General features: G+C 45.9%; 1 protein-coding gene across 3 annotated transcripts in view; it reads left to right on the top strand.

Annotated features, from left to right (window-relative positions):
* Window positions 1–19,853, top strand: part of KDM4B (lysine demethylase 4B) — a 198,683-nt gene that overhangs the window by 63,573 nt on the left and 115,257 nt on the right. For all 3 annotated transcript variants that reach the window (XR_008328372.1, XM_053372905.1, XM_053372906.1), the window contains exon 6: window positions 9,707–9,756. Coding sequence is in view for 2 of the 3 variants with exons in the window: in XM_053372905.1 (XP_053228880.1) it covers window positions 9,707–9,756 (50 nt within the window). In the remaining variant the exon portion in view is untranslated. The remainder of the gene's footprint in view (window positions 1–9,706; window positions 9,757–19,853) is intronic.

Here is a 19,853-nt window from a genome sequence, read left to right as displayed (position 1 = left end):
CAAACAGCGAATGAAATAACTGGCGCAAAGTGCTGTCTTCCTAGTACTTTGATACCTAAGCATACAGGGAATCATATTAGAAGCTTCCTGTGTAGGGGAAATGGGGCAGCCAAAGACACATAGGTAGTTGAAAACATTTGGAATCAATGCTATGGGACATGTGTCAAAAATTCTAGTATCTATGAACATATGAAGCTACTTTGATAATGAGGGCAAACTATTGGCCCACCTGTCCCAAACTGGCAGCAACTCTCCAAGGTCTTGGGTAGAAGGCTGGGTTCTTCAACTGGAGAAGCCAGGGGTTGAATTGGAGCCCCTTTTCTTGCCAAAGGGCCCAGCGTGCTGACCCCGCCCCAAAAGAGCTCTTGCTTGCTCTGCTCTGTGGCTTCGAGGAGGTAAGAAACAGTAGAAGACTTATCATTCTTTGATCACTGAGATCCTCTGATGGGGCACTTCTGCTAATTCCCCATGCCTCTGAAGTTTGGGTGGCCTTCACTAGGGGAGAGGCTTCAGGGTGGCAGGCCATGCCCTGTGGAACTCTCTGTCAGTACAGATCCATCAGAAACCAACCATGCCAGTTTTCAGACTTCTCCTGAAAACTACCATTTAGACAGCCTTTCACAATATGGATTTCTCTTTTTAACCTACCAGTGTGTACTGAATCATTGACGTTTTAAATCAGGGGTCAGCAAACATTTTCAGCAGGGGGCCGATCCACTGTCCCTCAGACCTTGTGGGGGGCCGGACTATATTTTGAAAGAAAAAACAAAACTAAAACAAATTCCTATGCCACACAAATAACCCAGAGATGCATTTTAAATAAAAGGGCACATTATACTCATGTAAAAACATGATTCCCAGACGGTCCGCTGGCTGGATTTAGAAGGCGATTGGGCTGGATCCAGCCCCCGTGCCTTAGTTTGCCTACCCATATTTTAAATTATATTTTAGGGATATTTCTGGACTGATTTTACCATATTTTGTAAGTCACCTTGATATATTTATGAAAGTGCAGATAAGAAATATATAAGGTGATAGAAGTTGTAGTGTAGTAACATCTGGAAGGCCAGAGGTTCTCCACACCTGAACTGGAGGCTGACTAGTAAGTGAAAACCATAGGTGTGCTCCTTGTGTTCGTTTATTTATTTCAGCTATTTATATGCCACTTGATCATTGAAGTTTCTCAGCAGTGTGCCGAAAAATTACAGGTAGCATAGTGGGGGGAAATAAAATTAATCATACAAACAGAAAAACCCTTAAATGCCTGTTGAAATAGAAAAGTCTTTGTCAGTTGGCTGAAGTTCAACAGGGAGAGTGGCCATTTGAATGCAGTTCTTTTTGCCACTACCGGAAACATGTTGTCAGGCTTCCTGAAGTGCTGCCTTCCTGGGAAGGCTGTATAGTTCACTTTTCCCAAGGTTGGGTTGTTGTATCCAATGTCAGTAGACCCACTGAAATGAAAGGAGATGACAAACCTAGCTCCATCAATTTCAGTAGCTCTAGTCTGAGTAGAATTTCGCTGGGTACAACCCCTCTGACTTTAAAGTTTATATCCTTGTTTTGAAAACTTACATGTGGCAGCTTGCTCTAGTAACATGCTGACATTTGGGAATTCAGAATGTTTGTTCGGCTCATGGTCTCTCCTTTTTAAAAAATAAAAGGAGATTTCTATGTTAACCACTTGCCATTATAAACCTTATTTTTCTAGGGTGTGTGTGGCTTATCTATTAAGACAAATGCATTTACAAGATGAGATCTGGAGGTAGTGCTGTGCCTGGGCCTTGCTGCAGCCGTAATGGAAGGGTTTCAGAGCAACTGGCAGAAATGATATTTCTGGATATTTGAACATCTCCCTTTTGTTTTGACACCTCGTCTTGAGGTTAATGAGCGAACAGTTTGATCTTCCCTGACATTTTGACTTCCTCCCTGAGGATAGCCTGTTATCACTGTCTCTCCTCGAGCAGAGAAACCAGAGAGCTTAAAACAGAAGATTAAATTGCTGTTTGGTGATAGGCAGGTAGGTTAAGCACTGGAGAAAGGAGCTAGAGGCCATCAGCGTGGGGAAGCTATCCCACCAATGTGGCAAAACTGGTTAGGTGGTTGAGTGCTGAGGTTCCAGATAAGAATTCCTATGGGTACAGTTGTTACCTACCTGGAATTTCCTATGGAAAGCTAGCATTTGGCATAAAATACGGATCTCTAAGAAAATGTGGGGTTATGATACAGATTATTAATGTCTCGTGTCTTAAGAGGCTATGCTGTGAGTTGGGCTCTGATCTAGCTTCTGCCATGAGCTTGCTTAATGGCCTCAAGCAAGCCACTGTTTCTCTGCCTCACCCCTTTCCCCGCCTGCAAGATATGGATAGCAAAACTGCCCTACCTTACATGGTTGTTTGGAAAGATAGGGAGTGCTTTGAAAACACCAAAGAGCTACAATGCAGCAGCTGTATAGATGTGAAATGTTACTTTGAAGGAAGGCTGCTGGTAGATGAGATGTTAATCAGCAGGGCGTGGCATACAGAGACTACGGGAGTCCTGTTTTGCCTTCGGATTGATAAGACGTTTTTTCAGGGATCAGTGCCTGTGTCAGGCTGCAGGGAGAAATATCTTCTGAACTGCTGCCAGTGACTGAAAACCAAAGATCCTTGTTCATTGTTGGTATTCCTTCTTGCTGTTTTTGCTACCTAAACATACACACATCTTCTACTTAGTCATGGGGAAGTGCAGAGAACATGGGTGGGGTGTTTAGGCAGAGACTTACCTTTATTTTCTCGTATCGTGCATGGCGCTGGGCAGGGGTGCCTACTTGAATAAAATATTGCCGGTGGGGGGGAGAGCAGGTAAGCCCCGCCCCTCACAATCAACTTCATGGAACGGTACTCACACACTGTATGGCAATGCCCAACAAATGGGGGGGGGTCCTCTCAAATATTTTAAGGGGAGGTCCGAAGGGACCTCAGCCCCTAGGCTGCTATTGCGCTGCGGAAATACTTCACATTGAGATGTTAGAATAACACCTGCAGAAACCATGCCATTTTAAGGCTTCATTTTGTGGGGGGAGGAAATGCAGGTGCCAGCATCCATTTTTAAGGTGATTGCATAACCAGATTCCAGAAACATTTCTAGGTCTGATCCTGTGAACTTCAGAACTGGAAGCCAAACTATTAAATCGGGGTTTTATTTTGGGACTTGCTCCTCTATCAAGTAGCCACTGTATGTTGAAGTTGTAGTCTGTCCTTCTGAATAAAATACATGGACTTCTGTTTTCTTATGGGGATTCTAATCTGATATGACTAATTCTTGTGGGCTCTTTATACATGCTTGATCAGTTTCCTTCTGAGAACAAATGGAGGACAACAGCATTTGATGAGCAATGCATGCTCTTAATTTTAGAGGTTCAGGTTTTTCAAAAAGTCTTTGAGATAATAAAACCTGGTTAAATCCTCTTAACACATGTTCCTTGGAAGAATATGAGGGTCAGTTGCTCTTGTTTGTGGAAGACATTTCTCAAGCAGAAACCAAAAAGCTTTAAGCTGAACATTAACAGTGTGATACAGTAGTTAGAGTGTTGCATTAAGATCTCGGAGACCAGGGTTTATATTCTCATTCAGCTGCATGATCTTCACTGTCTCTCAGCCTAGCGTGCTTCATAGTGTTGTAGTAAGGATAGAACTGATGTGAGAGAACCACATACACAACCTTGAACTCCTTGCAACAAAACTGGGATATAGATTGAATGAATAACTATGGTTGCTAGACATCGTCTAACATTGTATATGCCATCAAATGCCAACAGTCTCCTTCAGCTCTCTATATTGGACAAACAGGCCAAACCTTACGCCAAAGAATAAACGGACATAAATCGGACATCAAGAATCACAAGACAGAGAAACCAGTAGGAGAACACTTCAATCTCCCAGGACATTCTATACAAGATCTCAAAGTAGCTGTTTTACTACAAAGGAATTTCAGAAATAGACTGGAAAGAGAAGCTGCTGAATTGCAACTCATTACCAAACTTAAAACCATGGAGAGACCTGGTCTGAACAAAGACATTGGATTCTTATCTCATTATACATGACAAAGCCATTTTTCACCTTCTCACCCCTTGCTTTTTCCTGTAAGACCTATTGCAGTCGTTAAGAGTCGTCAACAGGCTCATCACAGCTATCTGCCAATCACCCATTCCCACCACCCTTCTGAGTAATACCCCTCCCCACCTTCTCACTATATAGAGGGATCTGGCAACTTCTGTTTCAGTGTATCTGAAGAAGTGTGCATGCACACAAAAGCTCATACCAAGAACTAACTTAGTTGGTCTTTAAGGTGCTACTGGAAGGAAAAAATTTTTTTGTTTTGACTATGGCAGACCAACACGGCTACCTTTCTGTAACTGGAACTATGGTTGCTGGTGCAACGGTATGTCCAGGTCATTTGGAATATTCCAGGAGAGGGAGGGATGCAGGCAAAGCATTTCAGAAGCCACTCCAGCTTAACTTGCCCTCTTCTTACCCCCAGCAGTTGCACTGTGAGAAGTGTCCTGATGAAATTTTATGTGTTTATATACAACACATATATATACAAACTTAGTTGGAAGGAATTTTTTAATTTTGTTTCAACTACGGGAGACCAACACGGCTACCTACCTGTATGTTGACACTGTTTGCTCTGTTAACCTTATAATGCAATTTAATGTTACCTGTCGTCTGCCTTGGAAGGATTTATATCCCAACAGGTGGGATATAAATAACTGAAATAAATATCCATCACATAGGAGTGCATTAGGTGGCTGTTTTAACTGGATTAATGCTATCCATTAGTTGGCCCTCTGATTTCTAAACCTCCATGACTTAGGGGCTCACAGTTCCACTTACAATGGCAGTGATCCTTCTGCCTTATGTGTGTGACGAACTGAGCCGCTGCCTTCTTCTTGGAGCTGGGGAGAAGATGCAAGATCACATCAACAGTTGTGCTGTGCTTTCCTCCTACTGCACTTGGAGTGGGGGATGATCCCGGTGGCTGCTGTGCTTCAGAGGTGCTGTGAGGGCCTCTGGAGCACCTCAGAACTACCAGGTTGATCCTCTGTCCCTCTGTATATTAAATGTTGGAACAGGGGAGGGGAGCGAGGCACTGTTGCTGAGGTTTGGATATGCAGCACAAGTCATAGGCAAGACCCCACCCATCACAACTGTTTGTTGACTTCTTCCTATAGCCAAGAGAGAGCATTGCTGGAGGAGGGTTAGGTTTCACCCCGTCCCATCCATCTCCTCCTTCGTTATGTGGTTCTGTATGTGATGTGCTACTAGTGCAACGGCTGGGCTCAGTTCATTTTTTCTTCCATTCTTAAATTTGTTGATCACTTGAAAGAAGGCACTGAGTCCCCTCCTGTTAAATGCAAGCCAAGCGTGCTCTGGCTGTTCTTTCTGTGTGTTTGTTGGCCATGGGCTGCAGATATTTCCTCCTATTCTGCTTTTAAGCGCATTAACACAATTTTCTGGGTTCCTGTCCAAGCAAACTCCTTTTAATTCTCTCCCTGGGACTCCTCTCTAGAACTTCACGCATTGCCTTTGCAGTCTGCAGACTCTGATAACGCAGTAACCATGTTCCAACATATTAAACTTTTAACATCCTCAAGATTCAATTAATCTTATCTTTACAACTCCCAATTACAGGCACTAATTAAGTGAAAGTAGCATAGTAGACCTAAGGATGTTGCATTAATCATCTGCTGCCTCATACGCCTATTCCAAATCCTTCGACATATTCCCAGAAGGAATGAAATAGTTCAGTTCCTGTTCATTTTTTTTTTTTTAGGGTTGTTAATCCCACAAAGGAGTGTTTGTATCTGGATTAATTTACTCATTTGTTTCATGTTACTGATAAATGGCATTAAAAAAATTATAAAGTCCAAGATGAGCAAAACTGAATTATTTGATAATTACACAGTTTAAAGGGCCATTGTTGTGGCTTTAGTTAAAAGTGTTGTGGGTCACACTAAAGATTTCTTCTTATTTCATAAGATTAGCTGTTACAGGATGGCTTTCTGTTCCTGGAAAATTGTTTTTTGTTTCTGTTTTAAGCTGCCAGTTTAAATCAGCTTAAACACTAAGTCTTGAAGAATCCTCTTTCTGTACAATTTTTCTTCCTGGACATCCTGTTACATTAGATTTTACATTATGAGTCTTCAGATCACTTCAGAGGGCAGAAAATATCACTTTGGACTAGGGAGAATTTAGGATATGATTTCCATTCTTTCATTTGAATTTCCACTATGGTTAAAGCCACCATTTTCAGAGTATTGCAAACTTCTCTCAAGGGAGGGGTGCAGCAGGGTGATAAATGAAGCACAGAATGTATACACAAACACCGAGGCAAGAGTATTACCGTATTTTTCGCACCATAGGACGCACTTTTTCCCCTCCAAAAATGAAGGGGAAATGTGTGTGCGTCCTATGGTGCGAATGCAGGCTTTCGCTGAAGCCTGGAGAGCGAGAGGCATCGGTGCGCACCGACCCCTCTCACTCTCCAGGCTTCAGGAAGCTATCCGCAAGCCTTGCAAGCCCGGCGGGAGATCCCGACGGGCGCGCGAGGCTTGGGGCGGCAGCCTGTCGCCCGAAGCACGGGGAGCCCTCCGGAGGGTTCTCCGTGCTTTGGGCGAGTGTCTGCAAGCCTTGCGCGCCCGGCGGGAGGTCCTGACGGGCGCGCGAGGCTTGGGGCGGCAGCCTGTCACCCGAAGCACGGGGAGCCCTCCAGATGGCTCCCCGTGCTTCGGGCGAGTGTCTGCAAGCCTTGCGCGCCCGGCGGGAGGTCCCGACGGGCGCGCGAGGCTTGGGGCGGCAGCCTGTCACCCGAAGCACGGGGAGCCCTGCAGATGGCTCTCCGTGCTTCGGGCGAGCGTCTGCAAGCCTTGCGCGCCCGGCGGGAGGTCCCGACGGGCGCGCGAGGCTTGGGGCGGCAGCCTGTCACCCGAAGCACGGGGAGCCCTCCAGATGGCTCCCCGTGCTTCGGGCGAGTGTCTGCAAGCCTTGCGCGCCCGGCGGGAGGTCCCGACGGGCGCGCGAGGCTTGGGGCGGCAGCCTGTCACCCGAAGCACGGGGAGCCCTCCAGAGGGCTCCCCGTGCTTCGGGCGAGTGTTCGCAAGGCTTGGGGCGGCAGCCGCGGCTTGGGGGGGAATAATTTTTTTTTTATTCATTGCCCCCCAAAAAATGAGGTGCGTCCTATGGGCCGGTGCGCCCTATAGAACGAAAAATACGGTATTTCCAGGAGGCATGGGGAATCTGTCTTAACCAGAGGGCTGTATTCCCTCATGAGAAACCTTCTGGGGCCACATGCTATTGGTGGGTTGAGCCAGAGGCAAAAGTTCCCTTTGAGGAGTAGGCTACATTCTAGCCATGCAAAAGTCAGGTTTCCACCTGCTGTTTATGCAGTTCTAAATCATTCTGGGGCGAAGAGCTATAAACAGCCTTGAGGTCCTGCCCTCTGACCAATGAAACAGTACAGTGGTACCTCGGGTTACAAACACTTCGGGTTACAGACTCTGCTAACCCTTGGGTTAAGAACTTCACCTCAGGATGAGAAGAGAAATCGTGCTCTGGCAGCACAGTGGCAGCGGGAGGCCCCATTAGCTAAAGTGGTACCTCAGGTTAAGAATGGTTTCAGGTTAAGAACGGACCTCTGGAACGAATTAAGTTCGTACAGTGGTACCTCGGGATGCGAACGGGATCCGTTCCGGAGCCCCGCTCGCATCCCGAATGGAACACAAGACGCGCCTGCACGTGCGCGGCTCGCGTTTCACCACTTCCGCGCATCCGCATGATGTCATTTTGACCATCTGTGCATGCGTGAGCGACGAAACCCAGAAGTAACGCGCTCCATTACTTTCGGGTTGCTGCAGAGCGCAACCCGAAAGCGCTTAACCTGAAGCATATTTATCCCGAGGTATGACTGTACTTTAATTATGAGGGGAAAGTAGAAGAGGCCCTGAGTATCCAAATGTGTAGGACCTCCTGGTTCAGTTATTGGTGCAGAGGGTGGGTGGAGATTAGAGCCTATGGCTTGCTCCAGATATCTCTTCAGGGAAACCATGGTGGATGGAGGGTGCCAGTTGTTGGCGATCGACCCCCTCGGGAAAGGCAGACTCCTCTTCCCAGGCACTGGGGCCTCTTGCTCTCCGCTCTGTCCAGAGAGACCAGCGATAAGCGACACCTCCCTTTTGGAAGATGCACACTCACTTTCCCCTTGCATCTCAGCAGAAGAAAGAATCAGTCTGAAAGTAGCCTAAAAATCTACTTTATTTAACAGACTGTACACTGTACATGGAGCTAGTACAAATCATGTCTGCTCTTTCAGCAGCCTCTGCACAACTCCCTCCACCCTCCTTTGCAGTAACAACAGGAAGGTCTCAAGTTACACTGAGAACACAACCTTGAGAACAGCATAGGACATCCTGTCTCACGCTCAGTAATATCAGAAGAATCACATGATGTAAACAATGTGCTGCTAGTTTGCAGCTGGTGAGCACACAAATCCCAATACCAATTTGGGCCCCAGGATATGGGTGCCCAGTGGCGCCCGCAACGTAACATGACACTATGACATCACGTTAGGTAGGCACGTGGCAGCGGTGCTTCTGAGGTTGCATGGTGTGGTAAGAATTCATGTCTTCACCACCTTGTTTGTTACCCAGGTGAGGATCAACCACCTTTTGAATAAACCATAGAAACAAGGAAACTTATTTCCAAGTCCAGCATCCATATTTCGGGACCCAGTGTTGGTATTATAGCTATTGTAATAGGGCAGAGCTCATTCCACTCAATGTGCTAGTTGAGAAGGTCTGCCGCAAGGCACTTTGGAACAAAAGCTTATATAGTAGTTCAAACACAGCAAACAAAGAGTCATAAAACATCTTCACATATATCAGGAAGTAAAGCACACATGGCTCCCTACTGGCATCATACTGGGGCTCCATACTGGACCCCACATCACCTTGGAATGGCCCCGATGTGCCCAGACCATTTGACCATTTTAGGTCTCTGGCGTTACCCTGGCAACCTAGCCTTCAGTGAGGGAAGAGCATCATAAAATCCTCTTCCTGGGTCTCAGATAGCTTCAAGGATAGCTGATTTACACTCTGGTTCTGAAACGTCCTGCCATTTGTACCACTTTCAGGGGTGGATAAGGAGAGATGAAATGCAGTGTAGGGGGGGGAGACTCACAAATGCACAACACACAAAAATCAAGGCTAATACATTCTAATAGGTTAAATACAATTAAAGTGAAACACTGAAACATTATTAAAATGATAAAAAAATTCTACCAGAAGTTGTATTGGAGGCCTGGCAGGGCCTCGGACATTGCTTCCAATGCCACGCCCAAAGCCTCAAGAGACCTCCGATGCGGCTTCTGGTTTTATACCAGTCACTTGGAGGCTTCGCCGGGCCTCGGATGTCGCCTTGGAGGTCGTGTTGGGCCTCCGACTCAACTTCCGGTAGAAAACCAGAAGTCGCATCAGAGCCCCGTGGTCTTAGCCCCCACAAAAAAAATTGTGAGTGCCCAAGCACCCAGCGTCCCCTAGAGTTGGCGCCAGTGTGGTGGATGGGGGTAAGTAGCGTCATCTACAAACAGGCTCTCAGTGAATCAGTGTGGTAATGAGCTCTGTTTTTAAAATTTCAGTGTTACTGATGGGCACTTTTGTTTCCGTTGCTAGGTATGCTATACCTCCAGAACATGGGAAGCGGTTGGAGAGACTGGCAAAAGGTAAGTTTGTATCTGCTAATGACCTTGTATGTTAAAGCAACTGCCCAAGGCCTTATTTTTGAGGAGGTGTGAGCCAGTAATTTGGGGCTGCTTCAGACTGCGACGCAATTCTATAACAGAAAGACCCATGCAGCTCATGTGTGATATATCTAGATTTATGAATTTTGCTATGTGCTCACATTTTATTTTAAAATACTTTTATATCACCTTCAATAAGAATATCTCAAGGCAGTTCACAAAAAACATTCTAATATGATGGATACGGTAAATACAGCAGTGACAAAGTCAGGATAAATTCAGCACACTGGTATTAAGGATCAGGAAAGGCCTTGGAGAGTAATTTTTAGCAAATGCCAAAAAACTAGAACAGTAGATGCTTGCCTTATCTCACAGGACAGGTGGTTCTGTAAGCTGGGAGCCACAATGAAAAACCCCTCCAAGTTGTCACAAGATGGACCTTTCGCAGGCTGTGCAACAACCACGAAAGCCTTGTTCAAATATTTTAGTGACTTGGACTGGTCTATCCAGTACACAACATTTCCTCAGATAACCTGTTCTAAGTTGTTTAGAGCTTCATAGACCCAGTAATATGTTTGCAGCCACTGCGGTTCTTTTAAAAGTGGTGTAACATGCTTCTGGTAAGCTTCTCCTGTTAGCAATCTAATCGCTCTGGACTAGCCTTAAGGGCAGCCCCACGGCAAGCAGATTACAGTGGCCCAGTCTTGAGGTTAGCAATACATGGGACACTGCAGTCAGGCTTTTTGAGTCTGGGAACTCTTGAGGCACTCTTAACCACTGCAGCCAACTGGGCCTCCAGCAGCAATGATGGACCTAGGAGCACCCACAAACTATGCACCTGTTTCTTCAGTGGGAGTGCAGCTCATCAAAAACAGGGAGGTCACCTAATAATTCCTGGACTTAGAAAACCCACAAGGCCCCTCATATTGGGATCCAGACTCAGCTTCTTGGCCTAATCTAGACTGCTGCTGCATCCAGGCTGCATGCCACACTTTGTGCAGGCACATTGTCTTTGTCTATGATCTTTGAGAATTCTTGGAGAACTGGTGAAGTCTCTACAGATTGGAAGCGGGCAAATGTTTCCATCTTCAAAAATGGGAAAAAGGGAGACCACCTGGTGAGTTTGACTTCAATACCAGGGAAGGACCTAGAACAGATAATTCAACAGTTGGTCTATGAGCATTTAGAAAAGGATGCTGTGATTGCTATGACCCAGCATGGGTTTCTCAAAAATAGGTCATGCCAGACCAATCTGATTTCTATTTTTGATGGAATTACAAACGTTGTGGATCAGGGAAATGTTGTGGGCACAGTGTATCTTGATTTCAGTAAGGCTTTTGTCAAAGTCCCCCGTGATATTCTCTCAAGGAAGCTGGTAAAATGTGGGTTGAATGATGTAACTGTTAGGTGGATTTGCAGCTGGCTGGCTGACTGAACCCAAAGGGTACTCATTAATGGTTCCTCATCATCCTGGAAAAAAGTGACATGTGGGGCGGCAGGGTTCTGTCCTGGGCCCATTGTTGTTCAACGTCTTTATAAATGACTTGGATAAAAGAATTGAGGGGGTGCTCATCAAATCTTCAGATGACACCAAACTGGAAGAGGTAGCTAATGTCACAGGAAACAGAAACAGAATTCAAAATGACCTTAACAGATTGGAGAACTGGGTGCAAAATTAATTTCAAAAGGGACAAATGTAAGGTTCTATACCTAGGGTGAAGAACCAGATACACAAATATAGGATGGGGGACACCTGGCTTACTAGACTTACATGTGGAAAGGATTTAGGTAGGGGTCTTGGTGGACCACAAGCTTAACATGAGTCAATAGTGTGATGCGGCAGCAAAAAAACTTAAAGCTATTCTAGGCTGCATCCACAGAAGTAGAGTGTCCAGATCAAAAAGCAATAGTACCACTGCATTCTGCCTTGGTTGGACCACGTGTGGAATACTGTTTCCAATTCTGGGCACCACAATTTAAGAAGGATGTTGACAAGCTGGAATGTGTGCAGAGGAGGGCAACCAAGATGGTCAAGGGTCTGGAAACTAAGCCTTATGAAGTATGGTTGAAGGAGCTGAGTATGTTTAGCCTGGAGAAGAGACTGAGAGGAGATATGAGAGCCATCTTCAGATCTTTTAAGGTCTGTCACATGGAAGAGGAAGTATGCTTGTTTTCTTCTCTGGAGGGTAGGACTTGAACCAATTGCTTCAAGTTACAAGAAAGGACTTTCAAAAAAACTTTCTGACAGTAAGAGCTGTTTGACTATGGAACAGACTCCCACAAGAAGTGGTGGACTCCCCTTCTCTGGAAGTTTTCAAACAGAGTTTGGATGGCCATCTGTCATGGATGCTTTAGCTGAGATTTCTGCATTGCAAGGGGTTGGACTAGATTACCCTTGGGGTCTCTTCCAACTCTCTGATTCTTGGCTCAGACCCCAAATAAGTGTGTCATTAACATACTGATGATACTGTGTTAAAACAGCATTGGAAGCAAGGTGGTACCTTGTGACATCCCATAAAATCACTAGCGGGAACTGAAGTATAGTCCCTTAATGACAACCCTGCAGGCAGGAGCAGAATATTGCCTCCAGCTTCCAACCCACTTGATTGTAACAAAACATCCAAGCGATTTATGCTAAGCGAGTTTAGTAACACACCATGGTTAATCTTATTATTAAAAGCCATACCTTGTCACACTGCAAACAGCTTGTTAAAGAGTCAGTATGGGACTAGGGACGCAGGTGGCGCTGTGGGTTAAACCACAGAGCCTAGGACTTGCCGATCAGAAGGTCAGCGGTTCAAATCCCCGCGACGGGGTGAGCTCCCGTTGCTCAGTCCCCGCTCCTGTTAACCTAGCAGTTTGAAAGCATGTCAGAGTGCAAGTAGATAAATAGGTACCACTCTGGCGGGAAGGTAAACGGCGTTTCCGTGCGCTGCTCTGGTTCGCCAGAAGCGGCTTAGTCATGCTGGCCACATGACCCGGAAGCTGTACTCCGGCTCCCTCGGCCAGTAAAGCGAGATGAGCGCCGCAACCCCAGAGTCAGTCATGACTGGACCTAATGGTCAGGGGTCCCTTCACCTTTACCTTTTATAGAGTGTCTTCATTTGTTCTAGGTGAATACTATGAATATAGCCCAGAAAGTGTCTTGAGATAAATTGGAAGCTTTCTGCCCCCAAAAGCAACTGACACGATGCAGAGCTCTTGACTGTCTTACCTGGTAGTGTTGGCGTAATCCTGAACTTGGAGTCAAATGCTCTTCTCAGTGTAACCACCACTGTGATAGTATACTCCAATCATTTCCTTAAATGTGTCACTCGAGCTTGGTCCAGAATTTTTTTATTAGCTAGCAGTAAGGATTCAGGAACTGCTCTTTGCCAAGGAACTGAAATAGCATGAAAAGGCTAGCATTTTTCATCCAGTATGAAAAAGTGAAAACTAGCTCTGGCGAGCATCCGGAATGAAATGCTGAGTTGGTGCAAATGTATATGTGATGTATTGTTGTGAGAGGACCTCTTGGAGCATACACTTATTTATTTATTAAATTTAATGGATTTGAAAAGTTGCTTTTCTGGGAAAGCCCATTCAAAGTGGGTTACAACATTCAGAACCCCCACAATGGGTGAACAATAAATAAGCTATAGAGACACAAACCTGTAAAAACACCCCACAATTAAAACAATGACAACCAGACAACAAACAGTAATATCTCATGCCTGGAATAAATTTGCCAAAATCAGACCTCACCAGATAGGGCCACAATTGGCTTACCAGCTGAAATTGGTAAAGGTCGCTACTAGTCTCTGGGATTCACCAGGCAGTGCAAAATCCAATATCAATCCCAAACAGCATATTTGACCTTTGAGAGGGAGTGCTACCCCATCCATTACCATCTGTCAATACCTTCTGGAGCTGCGGTCTCCCAACCCACAATGCCTATGTCTTGCTCAGAGTTAATTGCGATTTGTTTGCCTTTGTCCACCCCAGAGCGGCCTCCAAGCATCAGTTCAAATTTTCAACAGTCTCTCTGGGGTCAGAAGAGGGAACCAAAAGGTAGAAGTGAGCAGCACCCATTCTTGGATGTCTTCTTCCAGCATCTTCATGTAGATGGTGGATAGCATGGGGGTTAATCTAGAGCCCTGCAGAGCCCCATAAATCAATAGTCATGGGGAAGAGCAAAACTCTCCCCGCATCAGCTACTGAGTATATCCATCCAGCAAGGACTGAAAGCAGCCCAACCCCAACAGATGGCCCAGGAAGTTTCCATGATCAGTGGTACTGAATGCTTCTGCAAGGGCCAGGAGGACTTCCAGGGTAGCACACACACCCTGTTCATCCTCAGGCACCTGCTGGGGTGACCGAGACTGTGTCCATTCCAAAACCAGGGCTGAATCCAGATTGGAATGGATTCAAAGAATCAGCTTCATCCATAGCCTGCAGCTATGTGGCCACCAGCCTCTTAATCACTGCCCCTAGAAAAGACAGATTTTGGGATTTGTCAATAATTATTCAGAATAACAAATTTTAAATCCAGCTTTTTAAAGGAGTAGCCTTACTAACACCTCCTTGAGGCAGCTCTCCTTCCCTTAGGGAAGCACCAAGTCCTGATCTTGATGTTTTCACTAGCCCAGAATCAAGCAAGCAGGTGGTAGCCTCATAGCTCCAAGCAGCCTGCCCACAACTTAACCACTTGAAATTTATGGCATCCTTTGCCCACACACAGGGACGCGGGTGGCGCTGTGAGTAAAAGCCTCAGCGCCTAGGGCTTGCCGATCGAAAGGTCGGTGGTTCGAATCCCCGCGGCGGGGTGCGCTCCCGCTGCTCGGTCCCAGCGCCTGCCAACCTAGCAGTTCGAAAGCACCCCCGGGTGCAAGTAGATAAATAGGGACCGCTCTGGCGGGAAGGTAAACGGCGTTCCGTGTGCTGCGCTGGCTTGCCAGATGCAGCTTTGTCACGCTGGCCACGTGACCCGGAAGTGTCTGCGGACAGCGCTGGCTCCCGGCCTCTTAAGTGAGATGAGCGCACAACCCTAGAGTCTGTCAAGACTGGCCCGTACGGGCAGGGGTACCTTTACCTTTTACCTTTGCCCACACACCCCATGTTGGTGTATCAGTGCCTTGTTTTTCTATTTGGCAAATGAGGAATCTTTGTAGCAGTTCTGTCTGAAGCTCAGAGAGAGGCAGGTTAACCTCTTTGAAGCTGTTATATTTTTGAACTTTCTGTTTTGCTTCCTGTTTAAAACAAGTGCGGAGCATTCTAGTCAAGCAGTAAAGGATCACACAGAATATCAGAGCATTTATTAAAACAGTACGATATAAAAGAGCAGAACTTGATTGAAGCCCTTCTAAAGAGCTTTCTTCCTCTTTGCTAGCTTCTGGACTGACAGGAGTGAGGTGGTCATGTGACCTGCTTGGGCCTCGGACAGAGGTTGCTACAACCACCTTAGCAGAGGCTATTCTGTTTATCTCAATTCAAGTGGTTCTTTCAGATAACCAAGACCCCAGACTATTCAGGGCTGTACACACTAGCTCTTTGAATAGTGCCTGAAAACAAGCTGGTAACTAATGTATTGTTCTAAGGCCAGTCTGGTACGGCTGCCCCAGCCAGTTTTAATCAGTAAACTGGCTCCCATGCTTTAAATTAACTACCGTATTTTTCGCCCTATAGGACACACTTTTCCCCCTCCAAAAATGAAGGGGAAATGTGGATGCGTCCTATGGGGCGAATACAGGCTTTCGCTGAAGCCGGGAGAGCGAGAGGCTCTCGCTCTCCAGGCTTCAGGAAGCTCTGCACAACCCTCCGGAGCCCGGCGCCAAGCCATGCCGGCCTCCGGAAGGTCGCGCAGAGCTGCCTGCCCCCCGGGCTCCGTGCAGCTCTGCACGGCCCTCCGGAGCCCGGTGCCAAGCCACGCTGGCCTCCGGAGGGTTGCACAGACCTGCCTGCGTTCCTGGACTCCGTGCAGCTCTGCGTGATGCTCCAGAGCCCGGCGCCAAGCCGCACCGGCCTCTGGAGGGTCGCGCAGAGCTGCCTGCCCTCCTGGGGTCCGCGCAGCTCTGTGTGACCCTCCGGAGCCCGGCGCCAAGCCGCGCCGGCCTCCGGAGGGTTGCGCAGAGCTGCCTGCATTTCGAAGCCTCTTCAGTGTGCCCTGGCTTCGCACAGCTGTCCGCAAGCCTGGGGAGACCGGCGTGGCTCCCTAGGCTTGCGGATAGCAGGCTGTTCTGGGGTCGGGGGAAGCTTGGGCTTCCCCCGCGCCAGCCCCGTGCCTGGGGGGGAAATAATTTTTTTTCTTTATTTCCCCCCTGCCCCCCCCAAAAAACTAGGTGCATCCTATGGGGCGAAAAATACAGTAATTTCTTTTAGGCAGCCTCCAAAGGCACACCCATGTTAACAGTAGTCACATCAGTGACCTAGGAACGAAACCAGGGGCTCCTGGCGGTATTTAAATGGGTATGTTTTAAAATGCTTGTCCCAGTGGAAAGTGGGTTTTGATATGTGTGCCTTTGGAATGGTGTAGGCTAGGGCAGGATAGGCAATATCCCTCTGCTTGCTCTCTTGATCCTTACTGAAAACTTAATAATAATGCAGAATGTCTTCATAATACGTTTCTCATTTCTTCATTTGTATTTAGTCTGTTAAATACAAACACCATTCATATTGATTGCTGAGCATTTTTCATTTAGAAAGTGCTTACAGGTTCAATAATTGTGGATTTAGTGGGACATAATTATCGAAGTTCTTTGTGATATATATAACAAGGCATGTGCTGGTTCAGCTGACAGTGTTATGTTATGGTCTGAATACCTATTTGTGGGGATGATAGTCTTCTCATCTTTCCTTGCCCCTCTCTACTGCACTATCAACTCCATGACATCCTCCCACTTTACACACCCGGAAGCAAACTGAATTTTTAAAAGACACAGAATCAAGAGCACACGTGCAGACCCTCCATGTGACTCGATTTTCCAGGGATGTCCCTGATTTAGAGAAGCCATCCTGGTTTCTGATCTTGAATGTCACACTTATCCTTAGGATGTCTCTATTTTCACTGGAGAAATGTTGCAGGGTATGGAGTTATCCAACCCCTGAGCCATTTGAAGACGATTCTGTATAGGGAAGTTTTTTTAAAAAAAAAACACATAGTGCTGGGGCAACCCAATAAGATGTGTGGGATATAAATAGTAAAATTATCATTATGGAATGGTATGTCCCTATATTCATCAGAAAAATGTTGGAGGGTATGCATTTGGGCCTGTCTCCCCACCCCCCATAAAGGCTAATATAATTTATGTGGTGAGGTGGCACCTGCCCAGAGATCGGCTAATTACTTGATAAGCAGACCCCCTCTGTGACAGGCTTGTAGGTTAAAAGGTGCTATATATTATAGAAGAATCCTGAACAGATATCTGATAAAATTGTTCCATTGAGGATTTTTGGCCTGATAATCATCTCTCTCCTCTCCCTTCGTCACACACATGTAAGGTCCCTGTGGTCAGAGCCACGCCGGCCTTTGAGATGCAATCTTTCTGTTTCCACTACCTCTCCAAACATCAATAGCAAGATGTCAAGTCTACTCCCTGTGTTAATATTTAAAACACTTAAACTTAAAGCTTGGTTTATTCACTGGGGGAATATTTTAATGCAAGTCATCCTTCACCTATTTGAATGCTTTGAAAAGGAAGTGACCGCGCTTCAGCCAACATGGAATAGGTTTTAGGGACTGGCTTACTCTCACTTTGCCCACACTCTCCAAGAATATAGTGGTGTAGGAGGAGCTGTCGCTACCATTTGACAACAGGAGCACATCCTCTTCTGCACCTGAGTCTGTGGTCTTAAAGCAGTGGTTCTTGTTGCATTGTCAGAGATCAGCTTCTGCTGTAGTCAGCTAACTGTTGCTTGAAGGAGGAGAATAGATTGGTGTGAGGCAGCAGTGTTTCATCTTATCCCTTTTCCAAGATTGCAGAGTGAGTGGGGTAGAAAACCCCAGCTCCCACCGCATCATCTGGCCTTGTTGTAAGTGACTGTAAAAGTGAGTCCCCTCCCTTCCAAAGGAGTTCCAAACAGCAATGTAAAGCAGGGTTTTATTTGGTAACACCAAATTATTACTGGAAGTTTAGGGCTCCTGGGTGACAATGAACACTATCCAGACAGCTGCATTCCCCCCTCTTACTTTCAACACCCAAAATAGTCTGTCAGTGTGTGAAGCCTTTTCATTGACATACCTAACTGACCATTTCTTGGGGGGGGGGGCAAAAGAAATAAGGCTGGCCAGTGATTGGACTGAAATTATAGTGTCAAGTAAATAGAAAAACACATGAGGTGCCCAGATGAAGGAAACCATCATCGCCTTTCTCTTGGAAGCCATTCACTCTAGTGACATCGTATAAAATAGAAATAACATATTGAAAACCACTGACTGGAAAATGAGAGCTTCAAAGCAATTTTATATTCACACCATTTTCACTCGGTCATATGTCAAAGCTTTACAAAAACTACAATTTCAGCAAGCATAGAGCTCCATAAGTCCCAATTGCCCATAAGAGGGTATGTGTATGTGGTGTTTTGTTTTTTAAAATAGAATTTGGAAATCTGCATTAAATGAAAAGCATGGAGTGTGGCTTTCATTTTAAGTATATCCTTCTTATTTGAACCTAAAGTTGGAACAACTTGGAAATTTTGGGTGTTGTTTTGTTGATAGCTTTGCTGAATTATTTAGCTCAGCACTCAGTGCTAGTGACCAGTCAGATGCCCCAGGGAAAACAAAATGATCAGGGTGTCAGTCACACCCCAGCACCTGTTAACTGAAGGTATACTGCATGGATGTTTGACTTCTAAGTTTTCATAGCTAATAACTGCTGATAGATCCCTCTTCCACATTAATTGGTCTAATTTTTAGCATACACAAAACACCTTCTGTGTACAAATGTTTGCTTAAATGTATATTGCATTTTCCCCTTGGCATACACAAGGTGGGTAACAACGTAATACAGTTGTACCTTGGATCCCGAACACCTTGCGAGTCAAACGTTTTGGCTCCTGAACACCGCAAACCTGGAAGGGAGTGTTCTGGTTTGTGAATGTTCTTTGGAACCTGAACGTCTGACCTGGCTTCTGATTGGCTACAGCCAATCAGAAGGCGGACCTTCATTTCTGAACGTTTTGGAAGTCGTTCAACCTCGAGGTACTACTGTACACTAAATCATTACTTCTTATAAACTTCTCTTAAAACCTTCAGACACCCGACAGAAAACAGAAATGTGTCTTCTCTGTCTGCTATGGCAATACAGTGGTACCTCGGGTTAAGAACTTAATTCATTCTGGAGGTCCATTCTTAACCTGAAACTGTTCTTAACCTGAGGTACCACTCTAGCTAATGGGGCCTCCTGCTGCCGCCACGCCGCTGCGCAATTTCTGTTCTCATCCTGAAGCAAATTTCTTAACCCAAGGTACTATTTCTGGGTTAGCAGAGTCTGTAACCCGAGGTACCACCTGAAGCATCTGTAACCCGAGGTACCACTGTAGCTGTTCCCCTCTGCTCGAGTTAGACAAGAACTTTTCAGTTTCTAAGGGCCAGGCTTCAGCAGAAATGAGATCACATTTATTTCCTTAATCTCTAGTACCAGATTTCTAGGAGTTTACGGGTTTATCATATCAGTAGTCTGTTTACCCTCTAGACTTGCATATTCCGGTCTTAAACAAACTCCCCTATAGCATTCGCGGTGAAGAGCAACAAACAGCAGTAACGCCCTGCTTTCCAGTGCATCACTGTTCCAAAGATGTTCAGCGCATGGAATGAGCTTGCAATTAATATGGAAAATGAATAGCTGAGCTATAAATGGGCTCGCTGGGAGAGTTGCAGAGCCCATGGAGGGACCATTAATGTGCTGCCACGTTATTGGTGCTAATCACTTAAAATGTGCTCCTTTATTAGTAGCTTTAATGAGAGCCACTTAAACTGTGCATTAAAAAGAGGAACTGCAGAGAAGGACGATGAACTGGGTGGCAGGCACTCATAATTCTAATTGAAATGCTTTTAGTATGGGGGGGGGGAGTTGCCAGAAGCCAGTAATTCTTTGCACTTTTAA

Source organism: Podarcis raffonei, chromosome 18 (assembly GCF_027172205.1).
Source record: "Podarcis raffonei isolate rPodRaf1 chromosome 18, rPodRaf1.pri, whole genome shotgun sequence".
In the NCBI taxonomy this organism is placed as follows: Eukaryota; Metazoa; Chordata; class Lepidosauria; order Squamata; family Lacertidae; genus Podarcis; species Podarcis raffonei.
Note: the sequence above shows the minus strand (reverse complement) of the source record. Positions and strands in the feature narration are given on the sequence as shown.